General features: G+C 33.5%; 1 protein-coding gene across 3 annotated transcripts in view; it reads right to left on the bottom strand.

The window, feature by feature from the left end:
• The window catches only part of SHOC2 (SHOC2 leucine rich repeat scaffold protein), a 44,211-nt gene that overhangs the window by 3,629 nt on the left and 14,514 nt on the right, over nt 1–26,068 (bottom strand). For all 3 annotated transcript variants that reach the window (XM_081157814.1, XM_081157815.1, XM_081157813.1), the window contains 7 exons: nt 23,761–24,697; nt 13,336–13,473; nt 8,859–8,989; nt 4,462–4,650; nt 2,839–2,961; nt 767–904; nt 339–456 (listed from right to left, as the gene is read on the bottom strand). In XM_081157814.1, the coding sequence (XP_081013940.1) occupies nt 339–456; nt 767–904; nt 2,839–2,961; nt 4,462–4,650; nt 8,859–8,989; nt 13,336–13,473; nt 23,761–24,463 (1,540 nt within the window). In that variant the 5' untranslated portion in view covers nt 24,464–24,697. The remainder of the gene's footprint in view (nt 1–338; nt 457–766; nt 905–2,838; nt 2,962–4,461; nt 4,651–8,858; nt 8,990–13,335; nt 13,474–23,760; nt 24,698–26,068) is intronic.

Raw genomic sequence — 26,068 nt, 5'->3', positions numbered from 1 at the left:
AAAAACACCTAGCCAGGCCAGGCATGGCTCAGCGGTTCAGCGTCGACCTAGGATTCAGGCGATCGAGGTTCGATTCCCGGCCAGGGCACATGCCCGGGTTGCCGGCTCAACCAATGACTCTCTCATCATTGATGTTTCTATCTCTCTCTCCCTCTCCCTTCCTCTCTCTGAAATCAATAAAGATATATTTTTTAAAAAAAAACAAAAACACCTAAATACCTTGAGCCTGCTGGAACCTCAGTTGACAAAGAGAGATTTGTCATAATTCTCTGAAATACTACTTGAACACACAAAGAGCAAACTATTAGTACAGAATCAAGCATCCAAAGAGTCCATACCAATTTCCTCAGGAAGATGAGTAAGCAGGTTCTCTCCAAGGCCCAGATGTGTGAGATTGGTGAGGTGACCAATGCCTCTGGGAAGGGTGGTCAACTGGTTGTTTGTCAAGACTAATTTCTAAAAGACCAACATAATAAAAGATGGTTACATATAAATTTCCAGCAACTAATGTACATTAGTACATTAGCATAAACAGGGAAATTAGATTAAATAGGACAAAAATCACTCATTAAGTTTTTCTTTCAAAAAATATCATTTGTTAGGAAGACAAAAAGCAAACAGGTTAAATGAACATAAAACTCAGCCCTAACACTAAAATAGGAAAATCTATCAGGTCTCTAAGAACATTTCTTAAGAAAAATGTGCAATTTGGAATGCATCCCAAAAACTTTAATCATATAACTATAAAATCATCAGGATATTTTACCTGTAAATCCTTAAGATAAGCAATTTCATTTGGCAAGGATTCCAACTTGTTCTCCTCTAGATCCAACTCTCTTAACTTCCTAAGGTTTCCAAGACCATGGGGAAGCTTCTTTAGAAGATTGTTTGATAATATCAGAACCTAAGGAGAAATTATTGATAGTGTTTGGCAACTCATAAAATGGAATTATATATTACCATTGTGTGGCTTAAAATTTATGAAACAATGCTAATTTTCTAAACACTGAATATTAAGGGTCATGTTCAAGTACCTCACATAAAACACAACTTATTATTCTAAAAAAATCACCATACTTACTGGAAATAGATTTTATTTGATTAAGTCAAAATTAATGTAAGCAAAAGTAAAGAATTTAACTTTAAGTTAAAAATATATATAATTATTTACTTACAAAAAATATATACAATTACTAATTACTTGCACTAAGACTCACATGGTTAATGGCATTTGATCCTGAATAAGGTACAACTGTCTACCAGGAAACGAGTTATTATTCAAACCACTCACAAACCATCATTTAAGGACGGCGAACAACTGACTTCTAAACTGCCTGCATCAGTCCTGCACAGTTAGTATTTGTGGTGTATTTATTTACACTGCAAGACATCCTACGATATAAAAAGGGTTGAAGAAGACAGTCCCTGTTCTCAGAGAAGTTACAATGGGGGTGCAGGGAAACACCACTGGGTACAGTGACAGTGAAGAGAACACTAAATGGAAAGATCTACATAAGATTCTCGCTAATTTTTTATATAAACTTATTTCCTCCAAAGTTATACTACCACAATAAAATAAACACATACACTAAGACCAAGAAAATAATAATAGCAGTTGTAGTTTACTGAGATTACTATTTACAGGGCACTACAATGAATGCATAAACTACAACCTTACAAGAAAAATACTACATATTCCCCGCATTTCACAGCTGAGGAAACTGATAGTTGGGAAGGTTAAATCCATAAGTAAAGAGAGCTAAAAGTACTCAGATCTGTTTGGCTTCAAAGCTCATACTTTTGACCATTGTACCATACCATCTCACCTTATTAACTAAAAGAATAAAAGAATAAATCAGATTTTTAGAAAACATGGATACAGAGAAAATTTTTAAAAATATGTATTTACTATTAGTAAACTTTCTCATCAAAAGAATGAAAATTCCAGGGACTCATAGGCAGGCAAACTCATACTTGACTAAGGAAGTGACAATAAGATGGACCTTTAATTACGGGAAAGAACTTTAAAAGGAAAAAAAGGGAATGAGAAGAGGGCACTCTAGATATTGAGAATAAGACTAAATGTATGGAGCTAAAAATATGCATGTTTTCAACAAAAAAATAATCTATTTAACTAATAAATAAAAGAGTAGGTGGGTAATTAGGATGGAAAAGTAGGCCAAAATTGTATGAAGGGTTCTGAATGCCAGTCAGAGAAATCTATAATTTTTTTTTTCCTTTTTTAAATATATCTTTATTGATTTCAGAGAGAGAAAGGGAGAGGGGGGGAGAGAGAGATAGAAACATCAATGATGAGAGAGTCATTGATCGGCTGCCTCCTGCACACCCTCGACTGGGAACTGAGCTCACAACCCGGGCATGTGTCCGACCGGGAATCGAACCACCATCTTCTAGATCATAGGTTGATGCTCAACAGCTGAGCCATGCCCAGCCTGCCCATAATTATTTTGACAGACAATGGTACAGAGTTCTTAAACAATTAAGGGGAAAAATGCGTTCTAAAAAATGCTGTTTTTTTTTAATGCTAAGTTTTAGAAACCTTTTATTTCAAAGATACTCTATAGCACTCAAACTTACCAACTTTTAGTAGGCAAGAGTAATCCAGAAGCATTGAGCCCAGATTAGGCCAACACCTCATCATTCTCACAGGGTTGTATGTTTAAGAGAGCGCTAACATTTCTGATCATCTTCACCCAAACAGAAATCACTTATTTTACCTGGAAATTTTATTTCTTTAAATATGTTTTTATTCATTTTTTTATAAGTGAGACAATGGTGGAAGGACCTAAGGAATTCTAAATGCTCTTTTATACACACCTCAAGAGAAACAAGACCAGACACATCCTCAGGGATCTTTGTGAGCTGATTAGTGGCTAAATTCAATTCTACCATACTGGTCCAAGTTCCAAAATCCAAGGGAAGTGATGTCAACTGATTGTCCTGGCAAAGATAAAAAGAGCATCTAAAGTATAACCACAAAAACAAAGTTTCATATATACTACATGATGGAAAGAGAATTCTGAATTAAACAGAAAACTTTACTCCTTTTTTTAATATAACAAATAAAGAAAGAATAAAAAGCAATAAAAACGCTAAGCCTTTCATACAGTAATTAGGTTTTTAAGGTAAAACTGGAAGTTTGTTCCCTATGTGATTATCCGTATTGCACATAGAAAAAATATACCATGCAAACCAACACTTCACATTTCAAAGGTTCCAGTGATAAATATGATGTTTTCTCCATTTAGCAATAATGTACAGAAATCACTGAATAAAATGTAGATGCTCAGGAGCACAATGAAAGAATAAACATCTAATTAGGGCCTACAAGGAAACCATGTAACCTCAGCAATTCTAGAGATGCTGAGCAATAAAGAGAGGGAAAAAGTCTTAAGACAGCAATTTAAAATCATTAAAACACTAATTAAGTATTCAATTTTACTTTAAAAGTCCGTAAGAAAAGATGACAAAAAATATTTATCATTGAATAAAAACAGATGATGAAACAGTGTAATGCTAATTGTTTAAAAATGAGATATAACTATACATAGAAAAAGAGTAAAATATATGCCAATGATTCACTATTTTTCCACTTCCTCACATTCATTTGTAAAATACATTTTCATCAATAACAACTCTTCCCACACTGTCACATGTTTGGGGTGTTCGTCTTAAGAGGGAAGCATCAGTACTCCGTCCCAGGTGAGTACTGATTATGCCAATATGTTAACAGTGATGCTACATCTCATTGGTGGGATTATTTTATGTCCTTTTTGTTAATCTGTATTTTTAAATTTTTTTGCGATATACAATGATTACTTGTCTCATTTTACACAAAATCATCCATAAGAGAAATACCAAGTAGCAAACATCCATTTGAAAACCAAGTTTTTCTTTTATTAGGATATTTTAACTTATTACCTATTTATTATAACATTTCAACTTATTATCTTTCAATGCCCAAACAACTGATAGTTAATAGTATGATAAAACATTTTCATTTAAAAAACTTACTACTGGTGTTTATATGAAGAGGAAAATGTCAGGTTTTATTTGACTTCAAGAAAAACTGGTTAAATATTTGTTATAATTTTGAAGAAAAATTAAGACAAAGCTCTATGCAAAGTTTTATTTCACTGAAAACAACAACCCTTTCCAAGCTAACATGTTACATTATCATCATATAAAGCTCTGCAGTAAATATCCCCACAATTATGCTTTTATGGACATTCATAGGTATTTCTTTGGGACAAATTGCTAAGGGCATGCACCGTTCCAAGATTTGTTATCTAATACAAGCTGCCCTGAAGTATCCTTATTATCAGTTTGGACCCCATCAGCAAGAAGCAAATACTCATTCTCCACACTGATAGACAAAACATAATTAGTAGAAGTGCTAATCATAGTAGCTTTTTCCCCCTACTATAAACAGAAGCTTACCTTCATATTCAGCTTACTTAACACTTTTGCTCTGGAGAAAATTCCAAATGGAATTTTATTGATCCGATTGTGTTCCATGTTGAGGGAATAGATGGTGGAAAACTGAGATGGACCACCTACTGGATATAACTGGAAGCAATTTCTAGCTAAGGTCAAACTATTCAGTTTCACAAGACTTGATAAAAGGCTCTGTAAAAAAAATGAAATAAACGTAAGAATTAGAACTGTAAAAAGACTTATTTTATAGAGTACAGAGCAGAAGTCCCAACCACAAATGCCTTAAAGGGCCTTGAAGGTAAGAAGTGACAGAGCCTGGCAGGGCCTTCTGTGATGCCTCCTTGATGCCTCCTGGACAGTGACAGTCATTCCTCAGCTCTAGCTCATTGCTCCTTCCAGGAATATAGAGCCAATGTAGTCAGGTTTTCAGATTTTACAAGAAAAAGGAAAGTCAATTACTTATAGGAAATCTAATTTTTATTCTTTGGCTCAATTTACTTAAAACATTATAAATAAAATATGTCTGTGGGGAAGAGGTGTCTCATGAGTGGCGAGTCTGAGAGCTCTATAAAACAGAAACTTTGATATCAGACAGTCCTGGTCCTGCCACTTGCTGTGAGACTTATCCTTTCCAGGTCTTAGTACCTAGCTCTAAATTATTATTAAGATTAACATAATGCCTGGCACAGAGTAAGCAGTTCTTTAGTAATTTAATGGGTCCTTTTAGGAATATTAAATTCAGAAGATGATTATACTTCCTGATATTGTATAATACATTGCTTTTCCATATGGTAAAATTTCTGAGGGAATATGCACCTATCAATTGAGTATTTATTAAGCACATAACCCCATATCCCCTTACTTAAGCCTCCCACCATGTAACCACAGTGCTAAATATTTAGGTATTACAAAAGAATCTCTGCTATTAAGAATAAACCCTACTTAGACATATCACACAGGTAAGAAAAAAGAAAATACATAACTGTATATAATCAATGATACATTACATAGAATAGGCTCTTGCTATTCAAAGTCTGGTTCAAGGAAAGCAAATCAGCACCCTCTGGGAGCTTGCTGGAAATGCAGAGTCCTAGGCCCCACTCATGCAGAAGCATAATATGAATCCTAAGATTCTCAGGTAATCTGAATAGTCATTAATGTTTGAGAAACACTGGTATAGGCTATAAATCAGTTTGAAATCCTGGCTCTGTCTTTTAGGAGCTTGTGATTTGGGGCAAGTTATTTCTTTGAAACTTAGTTTTACTCATTTGTAAATGATGATGCCCTCCCTATTTTATAAGTTGTTGTAAAGACTTTTTAAAGAAATAAAATACATATCTAGTTTTACAATATCTAGCATATAATAAGTACTTAAATTTTAAGTCCCTTCTCTATTTAAACTGAAAGAAAAGATAAGAAATACTGGAAAAACTGGAAAAGCAGCAAGGAGACTGAGAGTGAGCTAAATTTTAAAGGATGAAAAAAAAATTAAATATTTAGAGTAGAAGAAAACTCTGTAAAATAAAAGCCCAAGCAGGAATGTGTGTGAAATGTTCATGTGCATGTATGTTTTAAATAATGTTCAAACTTTAGCTGTTCACCATGAGGAAACTGAAGACAGTATCTGAGGTGTGAGTGATTTGCATGGCCAGCTGAAGGAATGAAATAACTATATAATTAAAGGTGTAATTATATGGTGAACTGAAACATGTTCTTTATACTGAATGTTAAGAAGCTATTCAACATTTGTCTACTGGTATACACAGATAAAAGGAAGAGCACAGATAAGAGTGGTGAGAAAGTTTTGTACGGCAGTCAATTTAGGAAAAATGTCTCATACTTTATTGAAAATAAAGGAGTTTTATTGAGTCTCATGGTAAAAATGTTAATGTCATTTTTCTCACAGCTTATTGACTTGACATTCTTTTATTTAAAATGTTAATACCAGAGGACATTTGAAAAGGTGCAACAAGAAGGCTGCTCCCCAACCTCTCTCTTAGATCACGCCGTGAAGTTTTGGGGCTATCATTGTTTTAGAGTCTGACACATCTAGGTTCTCATCTTAGATGTTCACTTACCAGTTTTGTGACCTTTGGTGAATTAATTAGATAATCAATATATCTCTCACCATATTCCCAGAAAAATATGTAAGGTAACAAATCTGGTCAGAAACCTAACTTTTCTTAAGTCTTATTTCCCTACTTATTTGATAAGAATACCCCAATAATTAGTAGAATTATAATGAAGATTTGAATGGATTAATACATTCAGAGCTCCTAGCCTTATGCCTTGAGCATTATTAAGTTCCTTTTCCTATGTGTACATGTCTACATTAAAACCAGTCCATTTTCAGACAGTCTTCAAATGAAAAAGTATATAGTCATTCTATAGGTTCTGATTTCAGCAATATATGAGCCCCAACTGGAAAACACTTTCCTGATTTTTCTTGCCTAACCCAGCCTGAGTGTCTAGAATAAGTGCTATCTAATGGATTTTGTCTTCCTTATTTGTGATAAGTACAGATAATAACATATTTGCATTAGAAATATGCTCTTACAAAGCACATATACTATGTTTAAATAAGACTTAATGCTTTCCCATATTTGGACAGGGCCAATCAAGGGTTTCCCCATAGTCTCTCCATCTGAAAAATAAGTCAGATATGTAAGGTAACAAAGTTAGGTTTCTGACCAGATTTGTTACCTTACACACACACACACACACACACAGCCCTTCTTCCACAGCAAGACTGAAGAGAGCTGTCGTCTTTATAATTCTATCAAAAATAAATCCATACTTATTTCACTTACAAAATATTACATATGAAAGTACTTATTACAATCTCTGTATCCTAAGAGGTAACCAATAATTATTAGTTTCCCTTCACTGGAAGTAAGACTAAATATATAAATAAATTTTTAAAATTCTCACTGTTTAATTTGATATATACCCAGTCTTTATAGTTAGGCACAGCAAAGTTGTAAAAGCAGCCCATCTTACTTAAGCTCACAAATCACACCCTAAAAGCATCCCAACAAGGTCTAATTAATGTGCTAATTGTCTGTCTTATTACAGATAAGAATCACTTTTAGAAAAGGGGATGATGACATTAAACAGTAGAACCTCACCCATTTTGATCATTCTAAATTACCACTATCACAGAAACACAGAAATCCAGACAGTCTAGTTGTTAGGGTTCTATCTGCAATCTGTGGGTTCTATTTCTTATCCCGTTTAAGCTGCTAACAGTGGTGCTCCTTTGCCACAGGTGAGATACTGTCATAATAGTTTTACTGAACTGGTCCAGCCTAGAAACTACAATCCTGGGAAACTCATTTCTCTACTCCAACCAAACCACTTTCTGAAACCCCAAACACCCAGATTAATAGGAGCCAAATTAATAGGTGCTACTTTATTTCTGTATTCCTTAGACACAAATAAACTGAATATATTTATTATATAAACTAATTGCTACAAGCCTATAGCTTCATCTGCTTAAACTGTTCTTTCTAAATCAAAGCATAAATCTGAAGAACATTCATCCAAAGCACCTTTATTCTTAATTCAAATAAACATACACAAACTCCACGGAAAAACTAGCAATAGTCGAAACATAAGACTTTGCAAAAGCTCACTCAATCCATAAGCCCAGGACTCCATCCTTTTGTATGTCAGAATTCTATAATAAGGTATTACGCTGAATAACTGTAAGTAAACATAAGAGTTGCGGGGTGTGCTAAAACAAGGAGGCAGCAAGAGGAGGAAAGGCAAGAGTGAAAAAATAATAAAGTTAAGAAGGATTTTTTAAAAGTATCTTACCCAATAAAGCTCTGAGCAAAATAAGTGGAAATATGTTTCCAATACAGCCAACAAAACCCAAATTAAAACTAATGTGTTAAAAGATAACAGATTAATAGTATTGTATAAGCAGGGTAATAACTTGGGTCACAGTTATTGCAGCTAATATTAACCTTGATAATAAATAGTATGTTCTATATAGTTCATTCTTTTCATTTATCATCTTCTTTCTACAGTAAGTTTTTTTGTAACTGAACTGGGTGGGGTAGTGAGTTTTAAAACCAGCCATACAACTTTTCCTTTATTATAGCTTTTATTGCTAGTTTCAAATGACATGAGAAATATTTACATGGTGCTAAAGGGGAATGTAGCACACCAATTTTCCACCTTGGTTTCTCCCTTCAGCACATCAAAAATAATAATAATAATATGTTCCTTTAATCACATCTATTCTTTCTTCTTTGGAATTTTTATCTTAGTGGTGGCTATATATCCACAGCATACTCACTTTTAGGTACTCTCAATCATCAAATTATTTACCCAGGTGTAAAGACTTATTAGTTTTCCCTTCATTAGCCTGCAGGCTCGTTCCTGCTTCTTACCTCTGGTAAAGTAGAAATGTTATTGTTCTCTAAATTTAATTCTTCAAGTGCACTGCATTTTGCCAGTGATCTGGGTATTGCTGACAGTCTGTTATATCTCAGACCAAGACGACTTAAACTGGACAGGTTTCCTGTGAACACACATAAAAAAAGAATTTTTTAAAATATGATAAGCTCTCACTGAGTATGATGTTGGCTATAGGTTTGTCATATGTGTCCTTTATTATGTTGAGGTATGTTCCCTCTATTCCCACTTTGCTGAGAGTTTTTATCAAAAATGGGTGCTATATTTTGTCGAATGCTTTTTCTGTATCTATTGATATGATCAAAGCAATCTACAGATTCAATGCAATTCTTATTAAAATACCAACAACAGCATATTTCACAGATCTAGAACAAATATTCCAAAAATTTATAAGGAACCAAAAAAGAACCGAATAACCTCAGCAATCTTAAGAAAGAACAGAGTGGGAGGGATCACTATACCTGATATCAATCTATACTACAAAGCCATTGTAATAAAAACAGCCTGGTATACTGGCACAAGAACAGGCATATAGATCAATGAAACAGAACAGAGACCCCAGAAATCAACCCACACCATTATGGTCAGTTAATATTTGACAAAGGAGGCAAGAGCATACAATGGAGTAAAGACAGTCTCTTCAATAAATGGTGCTGGGAAAACTGGACAGATACATACAAAAATATGAAACTAGACCACTCAATCATTTTTAAATTACAAAATATATTAATGCATCTTACTCTCTTCCCTCAGATAACCATGGTTTGTAATCTAATATGTACCTATGGAGCCCTTTCTCTAAGCATTTACTTACACATATATAAATAATGGGATTTTGCTTTGTTTTTATATAAATGGGATCATTCCATATGCTCCCCCCAACCCCTGCAATATCACAGGTCATAGTAAGTGCAGGAAACCTCATTTCACTTAACCTTTGTACAGTATTCTACCATTGTCTTACTGTTATCTCTCTAATCATCTCCCAATCTGATGGCATTTGTTTCTAATTTTTAAAAAGGAATTCTGTAATGAACAACCTTATACATACACCTTATATACATGTGAAAGTATTTCTGATCAGAAGATATTTTAAATCTTGATAGACAGTATAAGGCTTTATCAGTTTCATTCCCACCAAGAGTGAAGGACAGTGCCCACTTCTCACATACTTTTAAGATGGGGAGAGAGGAAGATACCAGTATCTTACCCCTTGCCTACTCAATGCCCGTGGCCACTACAGCTACAGCCAGGCCGGTAAAGGTGGGGATTTTCCTACTAGTAGTGATGATGTCTGACTATAAAGAACTTCAAAATCTTTTGAACAAATTTTAATTTGCTATATGAAGTTGAAGATAAAAGAGGCAGTCAACCTTAAAAACCTGGAATAAATAAGATCAATCCTTTCTCTCCTTCATACCACTGCTTTCCCTATGGAGGAAAGCTGTTCCACTGTAATAAAATGACTGAAGCATTCATTAAGGGGTCTTTGAAATCTGCCAGAAGAGGAAAGGGCTTGTTAATAGTAAAAAGTTTCCACAATTTTGCTCCATCAACTGGCATGCCTCATTCAATCACTGTTTACAGTAAAATAGTAGACAAATGCAATGTTCTAACCATTTTTTTTCACTGAAACCTAAAAGATTTCTCTGGAAACAAAGATTAGTATGCTAACCAAATTCTAAATGCTTATCAACTCAAAAGCCCAGTAAATAGAACCAGATACCTAAAACTTCTCTTCCAAAGGCAAAATAACTCTTAAATTCAGAATAGGCTTCTAGAATTTAAAAACTACAAAATGAAAATGATGGTGAAATTGCCATATATTATCTAGCACCAAAATTCACGATTACTTAAACAAAAATGGTACCTCCAACTTTCCTAAACATTTTCTTTTTCCCTGTGTGTGTGGTAGAAGTTTACATTAAACTTCTAAAAATTTAATGTATGAGAATGCTATTCTGATGAAAAAATTCACATTTGCAGAAAGGCTTTATTACTTTCTTGAGAGCGTGGTATGTCCAAAGATTCATCCACATTTTGCCAAAATCTATTACTCTCAGAAAAATAAAAGAGGTAAAAAAAAATTAAGGATGAAATATCAAAACTCTCTTATGCCAGAAACAAACCTGACATCAGAAGTTTGGCATTTACTGTGATTCACTCCCTACAGTGGTTTCAACCTCTAACCTCTTTCAATGAGCGGTTTTAACCACAAACTAAACTGCAACCTAGAAATCAAGCCATAGCTTGCTGTAATATTGAGCCACTGCGAGTAAGTAAAATCAATGTTGCTGAGATTCTGTGTATAAATGTAGGCTGATCACTGCCAATCACTGGCATTTGGCTTTTAAGTGCTTAACTTTGACTGTAAGTTGTTCTGTGCTCCACTTTGACAGCTTGCTTTCTTATGCTGTCAGATTTTTAAAATATAGCAACATCAAATGGCTATGAATTAAAATTAGATGCTTTCAATTTCAGCAAATATAATCAGCATCTGTAGGTTAATTCAGGATAACTTTTGAGTAAGACTCTACCTTAAACAGCCTCAATCTTATTTAGCAAAAAATCAGCAGAAAAGACACAATTCTAACAATGGAATAACATCAAAGATACAATTTTTTCAACATTAAACTGAAAAGCAAGCAATACAAAAATTCTTAAATGCCAAAAACCCAAAAGAATGCCACTATTAAAAAGAAAACTAGTAAAGTTGTTACATGTGCACTCCACTGTAATTACCTAAAACCTGTTACATGTGAGCTCCACTGTAATTACCTAAAACCTAACTACTAAAACTCTACTTGTTGATAAAACCATAATTACTGTAACATTTCTTCAGAGCCCAGTGCAACAAAAAGACCTCTGTGAATTGTTCTGTGCTCCAGCCTTGAAGGCAAGGTCTTGTTGTACATTTCTCTCTTTATCGCATTTTGAGAAGAAGAAATAGAAAGTAAAAAATTTTTTCCTACTTCGCACACAACCCCTCCACCCACCCCACCCCCAATTTCATAAAACCACCAGAGATCTCAGAAGGCTTTAAGATGATCAGGTTCATAGTTTGAAACCAAATGACTATTGTAATGAAGTTTAATGTTTTCTTTAGTTCGTAACTGATTCTTGAATAAGAAAATATTTACATGAAAGAGAATACACTTTTTATTCTTCAACAGGGCAGACTAATGGTTAAATCAGAGATACTATAACAGGGTTTTAAGTACTCTCTCACTTAACTGCAACCAGCTGGCCCCTCCCCATTTTCCCTGCCTCTTCTCCACATTCTTTGAGCTGTCAGTGATCCTGGCACTACTCAGCCTGGAAGTAAATGGCAGTGATTACTGCCAATGAGTGATAACTACTCTAAGAGTGTTCATGTTAAATAAAGAAAGAGGTAAAACATCTCAGTTATGTTTTTAAAAAAAGGAAAGGCAAGGAAATAAAGTGAATTTTGGAAAAGTAATTGTAAGATGGTAGTTAGAAGATTTGATTTTCATCTGTGAGTTTATTCTAGGGAATTTCTTTAGTCTAGGGAAAAGAGAATAGTAAGGCAGCTGCTACAGGATCAGCATTGACTCTCCACGATAGGTGTTGATTTTTCGTTTGTTTTTCTTTTTAAGTGATACTTTTCAAGAAGACTAGGAAAAAGGAAAAGTATTAGGAAAATTATATTCTAATTAGTTTGCCCTATCTGTTTTAGGTGAATCACACTTCTCCAATAAATGAGAGGAAGAATCTCAAAGGTCAATTAGGACTGTTGAGATCTGTAACAGACCAAAACCCAAATGTTCAAATTTCTCACCAAATCTCAACCTTCTGCTATATAAAGTAGAGATGGATGGAAGAAGGCAAAAGCATTATTTTAGTAAGCATAGTATATGATAAATGACTACAATATTATAAAAAATTTCAATAAACATTCTTATTCATTTTGCCATTATACTTGGAATAACAGCTGTACTCTATTTGCTGACAACTATCAAAGACTATAAAAAAATAAAATATTAAAATTTTTCTTATTGTTAATCTTTCAGTTCTCATTGATTGCCCATACATACTTGTAATCTGACCACGTAGAATGTGCTAGAAGTGAGGCACTTATGTTACTGTGATATAACATCTTAACTACAAGATTAATAATGAAAATCTTTTCGTATTAATAAAACACACTTAAAATACAGAAGAATTACTTCTGAGGGAACAGAGAAATGTAAAATTAAGAAAGCCAGGAGAAAGAAGGATACATGGATCTCTCTGAAGGTCATCAGAGATACAAATTAAAGTGACAGGAAATGGAAAGTGATTTTTACATACAACCTTTTAGAAGTTTTACTACTTTGACAATGTTGAATTCTAATATTTTAATGTTATCATCAAAATGGATCAAAAATAGTCTTTTAATGTCCAAATAGCTATAAATGATGATCGATACCTTCTTCCTCCTCTCATACCTACCTATAGTATCTGGGAGGTCTAGCAGTTCATTGTGCTGCAAGTCAAGGTTGGTTATCTGTGTGCAGTTTCCAATCTCTTTCGGAAGATGTTCAAGTTGATTGTGAGCTACATCCAGCGTAATGAGGTTACATAATTCACCTGTAAATTGACCAACATAAAACTTTGATAAGAATTATTAAAGAATATATTAAATCATACTGAAAGAAAACCTTCATTTTCTATATCATAATTATACTTTCTTTCAGAAAACAAAGTCAAACACAAAAATCTAAAACTGTTATTTGAAAATGACATCTTATAAATACTGAATCATGGTGTACACCTGAAACTAACATGCTGTATCTCAATTATACCTAAAAAGAGAGAAAGAAAAAAAAAGACATCAGATAAAATTAAAATGTTGACTGTAAATGATTACCAACATCATACATATATATAAGAAATCAACTCAACCACAAACATTTACATTTGTATATTCCAAGAGCTCACAAATTTTTTAACCAAATTCAACACAGTATCAGCTTTGAATTTAGTTTGAGAATCACTTTCTATCTCAAAATATATATGTAAATCAAAACCACAATGAGATACCACTTCACACTCATTAGGATGGCTGCAATAAAAAAGAAAGAAAATAAATGTTGGATTGGAACCTTTGTGCTTTACCTCCAAGAGCCCCAACCCCATATTCTCAGGGTGAAGTTAAGAGAAAACTCGCCTCCTGTTTCACCTAGAGATATCATATTCAAACTGCAGAAAATCAAAGTCAAAGAAAAATTTTGAAAGCTGGGGGAGAGAAACGTCTTACATATAAAGACACAAGGGTAAGAATTACACTGGGCTTCTCTTCAGAAACCATGCAAGTAATAAGAGAATGGGATAAAATAATTTAGTGCTGAGAGGAAAAAACCCCACCAACCTCAGTCTTTATCCAATAAAATTACCCTTTAAAAGAAAAAATATTTTCTCAAAAAAAATTTTTTTTTAATTGAGGGAAACTGAGTAGTTCTTTCTTGCAAGAATATTAAAGGAAGTTTTTAGAAAGGAAAATAATATAGGTTGGAAATTTTGATCTACATTAAGAAAAGGAAAAGCATTAGAGAAAAAAATAAAAAATATCTAACATAACAGTTTGTTCAAAGTATTAATAGCAACAATATGTTGGGTGATTATAGATTAAGAAAGGATACACGAAATAAATGTCAGCAAAGTTATAAGGAACAGAAGGGAGGAATTGGGAATATTGTTATAAGGTACCCATACTACCCACAAAGTGGTACAGTGTTATTTTAAATGTGGACTTATATAAGCTGTAAATATATTCTGCAAAACTCCAGGGCAACCACACACAGACATACAAATAAAAAAATTAAAGAGAAGTATAAATGATATGCTAAGGAAAGAGAATGGAATAATATAAAATGCTCAATTAAAACCAGAAAAATGGTGAAAGACAAAAAAAGAAATCAAAACAAAGTTTAACTAATAGAACACAGTTACAAATATAGTTGATATTAATCCACCTAAATCAACACTTTAAATGTGAATAATCTAAATTCACCAAATAAAAGACAGACTGACTGCACAGCAGTAATGAAATAAAACCCAACTCTGTTATCTTCAAAAAATTCACTTTAAATACAGACACAAGTAGATTAAAAGTAAAGAGATGGAGAAAGAGATACAACGTTAACATTAATCAAAAGAAGGCTATATTCAGACAGTAGACGTCAAGAAAAATTATCAGGGATATAGAAGGCATTACATAAATGGAAGAATTCTCCACAACACAGCAATCTTTAAAGTGCATGTGCCTGCTTATCTCCTCCATATCTAGTACAGTGCTTAGTACCTACCACCGAGCTAACTGAAATAATAAGCATTTCCGGTAGGGGGGCATGCAGGGGGTAGCCAACAGATGCTATGCTCTCACATTGACGTTTCTCTCTCCCTCTCCCTTCCTCTCTCTAAAAATCAATGAACTATTAAAAAAATTGTACTTTGTTTTAAAAAAATGCATATTAGCATATATCCGTCATCACAGTATCACACATAAGTTTCACTGCCCTAAAAATTTCCTGTGCTTCACCTATTTACTCATCCCTCTGTCCCTCTCCCAGAGCCTCTGGCAACGACTGATCTTTTTATTTTTTGCTTTTCCAGAATGTCACATACTTGGAATCATATAGTATGCAGCTTTTTCAAATTGGCTTCTTTCATTTAGCAATATGCATTTAAGGTTCCTTCATGTCTTTTTGTAGCTTGATTGTTTGTTTCTAACACCGAACAATGCTCCACAGTTGTTTATCCATTCATTTATTAAAGGATATCTTGGTTGCTTCCAATTTTTAGCAATTAGGAATAAAACAGCTAAAAACATTTTGTGTGCAGTTTTTTTGTATGGACATAAGTTTTTACTCATTTCAGTAAATAACTAGGAGCATGATTGATGAACTGTATGGTAAGACTATGTTTAGCTTTGTAAGAAACTGCCAATTGTCTTTCAAAGGGGCTGTATCAGTTTGCATTCCCACCAGTACCAAATGAGAGTTTGCACCAGCATTTGGTGTTGTCAATGTTCTGGATTTTAGCCATTCTAATAGCTATTTAGTGGTGGTGGTTGTATTTTGAAAGTACAGTTTTACAGGATATAAGGTAGCTTTATGGAAAAGCAATATTAATGTGTCAATGTTTGACCTCAAAAAACCTCAGAATCTATTCTTAGAAAAAATAAGATTTACTTAAAAATATAATAAATAGCAGAATGTTGTAAACATAAAGTAGGAGGTATATACATATACGCAAAGTGATGGGTAAATAGAGAACCGAGATTCTAACTGGGTGGATTGGTGAAAGCTAGACTTTAAAAGATAGTCAGGCCCGGCCGGGTGTGGCTCAGCGGCTGAGTGTCGACCTGGGATCCAGGCGATCGGGGTTCAATTCCCGTTCAGGGCACATGCCCGGGTTGCGGGCTTGATCAGTGACTCTCTCATCATTGATGTTTCTATCTCTCTCTCCCTCTGCTTCCCTCTCTCTGAAATCAATAGACATACTTAAAAAAGAAAAAAAGGGGGAAAAAAAGATAGTTCGTAACTGCATAGATATTCCAAGAAAAAGAATCAACGTGAGGAAAACAAAAGACAAAAAATGTCATGGGCTCAGCAATTCTTTGTTAGGTATATATTCAACAGAAATGAATCCTTATGTTTAACAAAAGTCTTATATTACAATAAAATAGTAGCACTATTTTTATTAGCCCCAAGTTCAGAACGATCAAGCAGTAGAATGGATAAATTGTGGCATATTCACACCATGATATATCATGCAGTAATGAGAACGAACAATCTCTGACCACATATACCAATATGATGAATAATGCCATTCCCTGAATTCAAAATTCACAGATACAACAGGCCAACTGTGTATTTATTGAAAATAATCCACATGTAAATGAAGCAGTCCATCAAACCCATTTTGTTCAAGGATCAACTATATAATAAAAAGAAAGGTTTTAAATCAATCTAAAAATTTAAGAAACTAGACAAAGAAGAACATATTAAAACTTAAGGACCAAAATATTAAAAAGCAGAAAAATAAAAAACAAAACAAAACACAAAGATATTAGGGGGAAAAACACACAAAAGCAATGTTTTTGAAAAGACCAAAATTGATACACCTTTAACCAGACTGATAAAGCAAATAGAGAAGACCCAAATCACCAATATCAGGAATGAAAGATGGACATGATTACCACAGACATTAAAAGAACAATAAAAAACACACAGCTGGTGTGGCTTGGTTGAATGTCGTCCCATGGACCAAGAGGTCACTGATTCCATAACCAGCCAGGGCACAAGAAAGGCTTGCAGCTTGAACCCCAGTGGGGGGCATGCACAAGGAGGCAGCGGATGGATGTTTCTCTCTCTCCCTCCCTCTCTTTCTCTAAAATCAATAAAAACATTTTTTTTAAAGACAATAAAGAACTATTTTGAACTGTATATCAAAAAATTCAATTATATAAAATAGACAATTGCTTTAACAGATTCAAACTATCAAATTTCAATTGAGAATATACAACTCAAATAACTCTCTCATTAAGTCAATTAAATTACTAATTAAAACCCTTCCTACAAAGAAAACCCTACTCTCAGATTACACAACTGGTAATTCTTCTAAACATTTGAAGAAATAATACTAATTCTAAGCAAACTCTTCCAGAACATAAAAGAAGAACACTTGCCAACTCATTTCTATGATATGAAGCTAGCATTACCCTGGTAGTAAACGATCACAAAAAAAGAGAAAAAATTACACAGATCAATATCCATGACGACTATAGATGCAAAAATCCTGAACAAAATTTTGGTAAATTAAATCTAACAACATATTAAAAGGCCCTATTCAAATGTCCCTAGTAGGCATTCAAATATGCTAAGTAATTTAGGTTTGCTTGTTTCATAAGTTGTGACCTTCCCTATACTATCATTTGACTCCATTAAGGATGCCTATATTTTAAAAATAACTCTTGTTCCTGAACTTATAGAAACATTTTTCAAATATTTAGTTAAGTTCTATAAAAATCACATCAAGTCTTACTGACATACATTTATTTTAATTTATTTAATTTTTTAATAATTAACAAGGGCTGGAAATACCTATCACATAAGCTTGAATAGATTTAGGGACTTGAGTCAGAATTTACAAAACATTATTTAAATTTGGCTTATAGGCTTACTTTTTTTCACGGCAAAGAAGACTTCAGTAGCTCTTCTAAGCAACTGCTTCTGCAGCTTAGCAACATGGACAACAGTGTCTACATTCCTCTGCATGGGCAGCATGCTGTCACATGGGCAGTACCAGAAGTCAATGGTACCCTATCAAATCCTTCCTCAGATAGCACACGTGCTATTTTCTCTGTTCTGCTCCTGCCTCCATTAGCAATAATAATAACTTGTCAAGGTTTTTATTGTTTAATGAAAGACATGACAATTTGATAACAATAAACTAAGTTAATAGTTCATTTCTAGATCTCGAAGGTTTCATAATGAATCCTGGTCAAAGGGAGTTATTTATTAACAACTCTAAATTCCCTTTCCTGATGTATTTTTCTTGCCAAACTAAGTTACTCATTAACACTTGTACAAAATATGCAAATGAAATAAATAAATAATGTTACCTGGACCATGAAAGCAACTGTATAACCCCCTGGCAGACCTGGGAGAATTTCAAAAATTTTAGAGACTAAGGGTTACAATTTGAGTTAATACTGAAAAATGGGTAATAGTACTGGGCTTCATTCAATTCACTTCAAGCCACATTTATTGCAAACTTACAATTTATTATCTATAGAAAATTACATAATTAGGAGTTAAAATCTCTAAGATCCTTCAACTTTTTAAAAATTTGCTCATTCTGTTTTTGTATAGATAATGATTATATATACATTTATTATATATTGATTGTATATCTAACTTGACTTATAAAATGTAACACTGCAGTATAGTAGGAAATTGATTTTTATTTCAATAAATGTTAATGAGTCAGATGTGTTAAAAAAATGGCTGATTCTACTTTCTCATATATCTGAATGCTCTGAGAGTTTTTTTTAAATGAATGAAAATGATCTGGGTTCTCAAAAAGCTTAAACATATCAGATCATTCTCCTAAACAAAAAGGGTTGACACATTCACATGAAATTGTATACTATATAAATGATGTACTATATATATAATATATCTGAACATACAATGTAAAAAGAACAGATTTTTTTTTAAGTCCCTCTAGCTTAGCTATCTTATAAAGAATAATATATTAGGGGGAAACTTTAATGAAAGAGGAGAAATCCTAAACTAGGCCATAATTCAATGACAGAAAATAAATTATAGGAATATTAGTGAGAGACAAAGATGGGGTTTATTTCTGGTTTCAAAGAGTAGCCATCTCCTTCCTAGAAGAATAAAATTCTCTAAAACTTCCTTGTCCAGAATTTCCTGAACTAAAATGATCAAGTATTCAAACTGAATACCTGATGGCCCTCACTCTAATCCATCCAGGCAAAAAGTAATATATTTTTTTTACCAAATCATATCTCTAACATGAAACTCAAAGGAACCAGTTTGGGGGGTAGAGAATGGTTATATACTGTTTTCCCTCTGAAAAGATGACTTCTTGACTCTGTTGGTGTACATGAAGAGTCTCTTCAAAGGTAACAAATGGTGAAAGGGGGTATAACAGGAAAAATAGAATACTGATCTACAAAAGAAGCAATAACTAAGGTTTCCACCTATCTACTTAACACGAAAGAAATGCCTTATACAAAAGAAGAAAAGTAAATGAACATTACCAAATGTAGAGGTTTCTTGGCTACTCTGATATATTATCTCTTTTAGTGTTTTCTGCCAATGTTCACCCATGTGAATATTTATCCCTGGTATCAAATCATGTGGAATTAATAAAAATGTCCTTAATGCTTAAACAAATAAATGTTCTGATTTTAATATAATTTCCCTATAAGGCAGCAGCACAATACAACCTTTTGTAATAGTTAAAGTCCAAATATATTATTTAACTAAATAGTCACTAAATTTTCAAAAACCTCTAATTTCTCACGTTCCTCAAATGTACTGTTGAACACAAACTGGATGGCATAATTGAAAGCAGTATACTTATAAAACAAGAGAAAAAGCCATTAATATGCATACTATAAATCTAATATATATCGATAATATCAATCTAATATTTATAAACGGAAGTTTAACAAAATGATAATTTGCATAAATTTTGGATTCTAAATTCTCTTATGGGTTTCAGCAAATTAGATGAAAGGTGTGTAACACTTTTTAAAATGTCAAATTTCCAGTTGATCTTTATGTCTGGGTCTTATTTTATAAATATTCTCAAGGAGATGATTTTATGGATTTTATTTAACAAGCAGTAAAGGAAGATCTGAATCACAGAAAATAATCTACTTCTGTTTTTCCTTTATAATAAAAGGTAGCTTCACGATTTAAGAACAAACCTGTAGTCATCACAGGACTGAAAATCAAAATCACAATGAGATACAGCCTCACACTCAAGGAATGACTCCAGTTAAGACAGGCAGAAAACAACAAGGATATTGAGGATGCAGAGAAACTGGACCCTCACACACTGCTCCTGGTCATATAAAATGGTGCAGCCGCTTAGGAAAACAGTCTAGCAGTTCCTCAAAATATTAAACAAAAATTACCATAATGACTCAGTAATTCCACTTTTAGGTACATACACAAGAGGAATGAAAACAAATGTCCAAAGTCTTGTACAAAAATGTTCATAGTAATTTTACTCATAATAGCTAGAAAGTGGAAACAACCCCAATGTTGAACATAACCAATGAACGGATAAATAAAATGTGGTATATTCGTGCTATGGAATATATTCGGCAATAAAAGGAAATTAAGTACTGATACATGCTATAGCCTGGATAAATTCTGAAAACATGCTAAGTGAAAGAAGCCAATCACCAAGACCACATATTGTATGATTCCATTTATATGAAATTTCCAGAGTAGGAAAACCTATAGACCCAGAAAGTAGATTAGTGTTGGCCTAGGGCTAAGGGGTTGGGAGAAAACAGGAGTGGGTGATTGCTAAAGGGTACAGTGTTTCTTTTGGTGTGATGAAAATGTTCTAAAAATTGTTTGTGATGGTTGCACAGCTCTGTGAACATGCTAAAAACCACTGAATTGTACACTTTAAATGTGTGAATTGTATGTTATATGAATTATATCTTAAACTGCTAATATCCTCCCAGCCTCAAAAAAAAAAAAAAAAAAAACTAATGCAATGGCTTTCAACTGCAGCTACACATAGAATAACCCAGCTTATTCTTTAAAAGTACAGGTCCCCTGGACCTGCCAGACCACTAAATCATGATCTATGGGAGTGGGACCCACTTTTGAGACTAGTGGGGACAGTACAGTGAGATCTAGGTTCACATTCTGACTCTGCCAACTAACTTCCTAGCTGCTCAATATTCAGTCATATTATCTAATCTCTCTACATTTTCAGTTCCTTCTTCAGTACAACGGGAGGGAAGGGGGGAAAAGTACCTATTTCCTTGGGTTACTGTAACAATTTAATGAGATAACATATGTAAAGTACACACGTACAGAACAGTGTAAGGCATATGACATATTGTGATCAAACAATAGCTATTCTTATTATTACAATTATGTTATTTCAATGAACCTTTATTTTCTTGTTCCCAATAAGGAAACAGATAATGCAAAATTTTGCAATGTCTGCCCCAAATCCATGCATCTAAGTTAAACTTTATAAATCTTAACTCCTTATAAGAAATATTAAGTAGTATATTTAAAAGCAGTTTACTTTCTACCTGATGCCTTTCTTGGAATAAAATAAATACCATTTATGAAGTTAGTAGTTTTACAGAAATACAGAAATGACAGCATAAACTTAAATAATGACACTAATGGTGGGAGAGTGCTCATTAAAAGACAAATTCTATGGTTATTTTTTTTTAATTACAAATTTAGAAATAAAAGTTAAAAAATTAGGCAGCGCCCGGCCAGGCGTGGCTCGGCGGTTGAGAGTCAACCTAGGATCCAGGCGATCAGGGTTCGATTCGCAGTCAGGGCACATGCCCGGGTTGCGGGCTGCAGCCGATCAATGACTCTCTCATCATTGATGTTTCTATCTCTCTATCTCCCTCTCCCTTCCTCTCTCTGAAATCAATAAAGATATATTTAAAAAAAAAAAAAAATTAGGCAGCCACAAATATCAACCATTTAAGAAAATTTTCCAATTAAAAAAACAACATTCACTTTTTAGTAAAAATGCTTAAATATCTCTGTGCTCAAGAACAACTGAAGTAAATTTAAAATCCCACGAAATAACTTCTTGCTTAAGAAATGTGTTCTTAATTCCCAGGTAACCTGATAACATCTCTAAGGGGGGAAAAATCCTTAAAGAGAGACTTCATATGAATTAAAGCCAAAGTTTTAGAATGGAGAATACATATGCAAAACAACAAGAACAAAGACAGGAAATGACATTTTTTATTTCCATATAAAAAGTTAGCATTGCTTTCTCCAAAAGCCCATAATTCTATCCACAATGAGCTACACATATAGGTCAAATTTTGACTGAATCCAGTATAAAATCAAAAGTCTTTCAACAACCACATCTTTATCTGAACACGTGGAAAGGAACATTTCCATTCAAATTCCTGAGAATAATGTATCATGAGTGAGCCACACTTTGTAAGTATTGCTTGAGAAAGTCTAAGTACACTTAGTTAAGCCAAAATTAAAATTTTAAGTGTCTGGTTAGAGTCAAATGTAGTAACACAACTAAAACTTAAACTGGATCTTTTTCAAAACTAGATAAAATTTTTAAAATATCCACAGAATATTATATCTCTACAAAGCTGCAGAGCCTAAAAAGAGATAGTGTCATTTATCACCCACTATAAGACCAAAGCTCAAGGCAACAAAATATTTAATTCAACTTTTTTATTCACAATAAATTGGCCTTTCATACAAAAAGAAAACTTTCCTTAAAAAGTTTCATAATCAATTTTTGTTAATTTTTTTTAATTTATAAAAAGGGCCCACAAAGACAATACCTTTATCAATTTCCCAAAATTGGTAAGTCAATGGTTTACTATATATATATTCCAAATGTTTCTAAAACTTTTTTAAATATCAAGAGAATAAATTTCTTTTTACTGACTTGTTTACACATGTATATTTCCTATTTTTATCCTACTACCATTCTTTTAAAAACATTCCTTTGTTTCAGTACAATTTAGCTTTATATACAAAACCTGGAATGAAATCTACCAAGATGCTAACAGTGTTTCATTTAGTATATATAACTTTTCTTCTACTTTTCTGTATTCTTGGATTGTTTTTAATGAACATGTAAGTACTTTCTAAATGAAAAAACAAAATTCTTCAATTTTCATCTGACACTGCTTTTTCTGTTATGTCGGTCTTTTGCAGTAACTTAGGTAGAAAAGTGATGTGAATTTAAACAAACATTTTTCAGGTAAAAAAGGGAAAGTCAGAAAATAGGAAAATGTAGCCTTAATGGATCTAATAAAATTACATGTATAAATACTTTAAAAACAGGTGGAAACAACTTAATAATTAGGCAAACATCTTTTTTCTGCTTCAAATTCACTTTTCCTTCAATGAAAATGAAAGTAGATGAGCTTTGTGGGGAGAAGGTCTAATTGCATCTATATTCTAATTCACTTAAGTCTAGAAAATATCTCAAAACATGTACTCAACTAAATAATTAGAGTAAACCATAAATAAGACGGAATTTAGAAAACATGCTTTTAGGCAAGCATCAAATATTTACTGATATGGAAAAGCACTCGATTAAATTATTTAGCATAAAAATGCAAGGCCTTACCAATTTCAGCAGGTAGTTGTTTGATTTTGTTCTCTCGGATGCTAAGCATGCTGAGCTTAGACAGGTTTTTGATGTCCTTTTCCACAGTAGTTATACGATTAAAGCGAAGGTAGAGAGTGGTGAGAGAGTCCAGCCTGTACACCACTGAAGGAATTTCTCTCAGTTTATTATGCCGTAAATCAAGCATCCGCAGCTTCTTCAAGTTATCAAGAGAGTCAGGCAAACTGGTCAGTGAGTTTTCACTTAGAGCCAGTGTCATGAGATTTACTAGACAGCCCACTTCTGCTGGGAGGGACTGCAATTTGTTGCTATATAAATAAAGTTCTGTTAATTGAGTCAACTCTTTGATTGATGATGGCAATATGTGTATAGACCTCTTGGATAAGTCCAAACGCATTGAGTTCTCTTCCCGGCATTTGTTGAGCTCTTTAATTACCTCTGCATTGCTAGATTTTTTTCTAGTCCCAGGTGCTGGATTTGGCCTTTTGATCGTATTGTCAACTGAAAAAGCCACCCCTGGCTGGGCAGCACTGGAGTCCTTCTTTCCATCTTTGGCATCTTTCCCTTTGGTCTTAGGCTCTTTCTCTTTGCTCTCTTTCCCAAAACCTCCAGAGGCTTTTGCCTCCTTTTCTCTTTCCTTGGCTGATGGCACTTTGGGATCTTTCTCTTTAGAGTCTTTTTCTTTTCCTAAACTACTACTCATGGTGACTCAAGCTTGGGCAAAAACTACATGAACTCCTTTTATTTTATTTGCCAACAGTAATTGGAATTCAAAGATGAAGAGACCAGGATCCTATGGAATCAAAAAGGTACTGGCTTGAAGAAGTAATCACCACGGAGTAACAGCCATCTGTTACATGGTGGATCTATTCCCATTTCTGACAACTCATTCCAACAGGTAAAATGGTGCTGGTCAATCAGTGATTCATTAGAATTCCTGAAATACAATATAGAGGATATTAATACTTTAGGTTATTATTTATATTAAGTGAATGAGCTCTGAAAAACAATCATACTGAAAAGTCTGCCATTTTCCCATGATTTTATACAGTAAATATTTATCAAATACTTATGCAAAATCCTTTGAAAAACTATAAAAATTAGTAAGGTAGGCCTTATCCTCAGAATTTAGTCTGAACAGTAAGAGGTAAGATAAGTATATAAGTTACTATAGTACAAAACTTTGTTAAGAGCTAAAAAGGGGGAGAAGTCACAACAGCAGCTAATGTTTGAGTGCTTTCTATGAACAAGCACTATTGTAAGGAATTTACAAATATTAATTCATTTAATACATTTAATAGCCCCATGGGATAAATTGTTATCCCTATTTCATTCATACAGACACCGACGCACAGAAATATTAACTAGCTTTGTAATCTTGGAAGAGTGATAGAGCTGAGGTTCCAAGATAGGTAGTATGTATCCACAGTCTGTGTTCCTAACCACTACACTAAAACTGCTCTATCTACAACTAATTACCAGATAGCTCTAAGTAACAGGGAGGATTTCACAGGTGATTATGATAAAATAGTCTGGTAAAAGAACAAAATGAGCAAAGTGAAATACATATAGAGAACAGCAAATGGTTCAGGGAAAAAAAAAGGAAAAAGGGCATTAAGAATCTGCACTGAAACAAGCCCTCTAGATGACTGATGCAGGTAGATCTAGAGGCCACCTTTCAGAAACAGTAACAAGGAGCCATCTCCAATGATGTCTATATTCAAGGAACTGTAAAAGTTAGGACTGTTAAGGGCTCTTAAAAGTAGAAAAAGTTCACTGGTAAAATGACTGACCAAAGAGATCCACAAAGGCTGAAAAGATGAGTAAAATCTTTGTGAAGGAGTTAGTCCTCCCTAAACATCTCAAAATTTAAAGTAAGATTTTTGTTTTGTGGCTCTATTATTAAATTTATAACTGATCTTTATTTGATACTAGGGCTTAAAGATTAAAGACAAAACAATAACATCTTACCTGATTAGCTTAAGAGATTAAAAAGATGTTAATAAAATTTTATCAAACCACAAAAAGTATTCGATAGTCTAAGTCAGCAATTTTCAACCTCTTTTTTTTTTTTGAATCCTCACCCAAGGATATGTGCTTAATTGATTTTAGAGAGAGAGAAAGGGAGAGAAAAAAACACTGATGTGAGAGAGAAACATCAATCCATTGCCTCCCCTACACAGCCTTGACCAGGGATCGAACCCGCAACCTAGGTATGTGCCCTGACCAGAAACTAAGCCTGCAACCTTTTGGTGTACAGGACGACACTCCAATCAACTGAGCCTGGGCGATTTTCATATCATGGCAC

The sequence above is a fragment of the Miniopterus schreibersii genome (genome assembly GCF_964146895.1).
Source record: "Miniopterus schreibersii genome assembly, chromosome: 14".
Classification (NCBI taxonomy): domain Eukaryota; kingdom Metazoa; phylum Chordata; class Mammalia; order Chiroptera; family Miniopteridae; genus Miniopterus; species Miniopterus schreibersii.
This window is presented reverse-complemented; position numbering and strand designations above follow the sequence as displayed.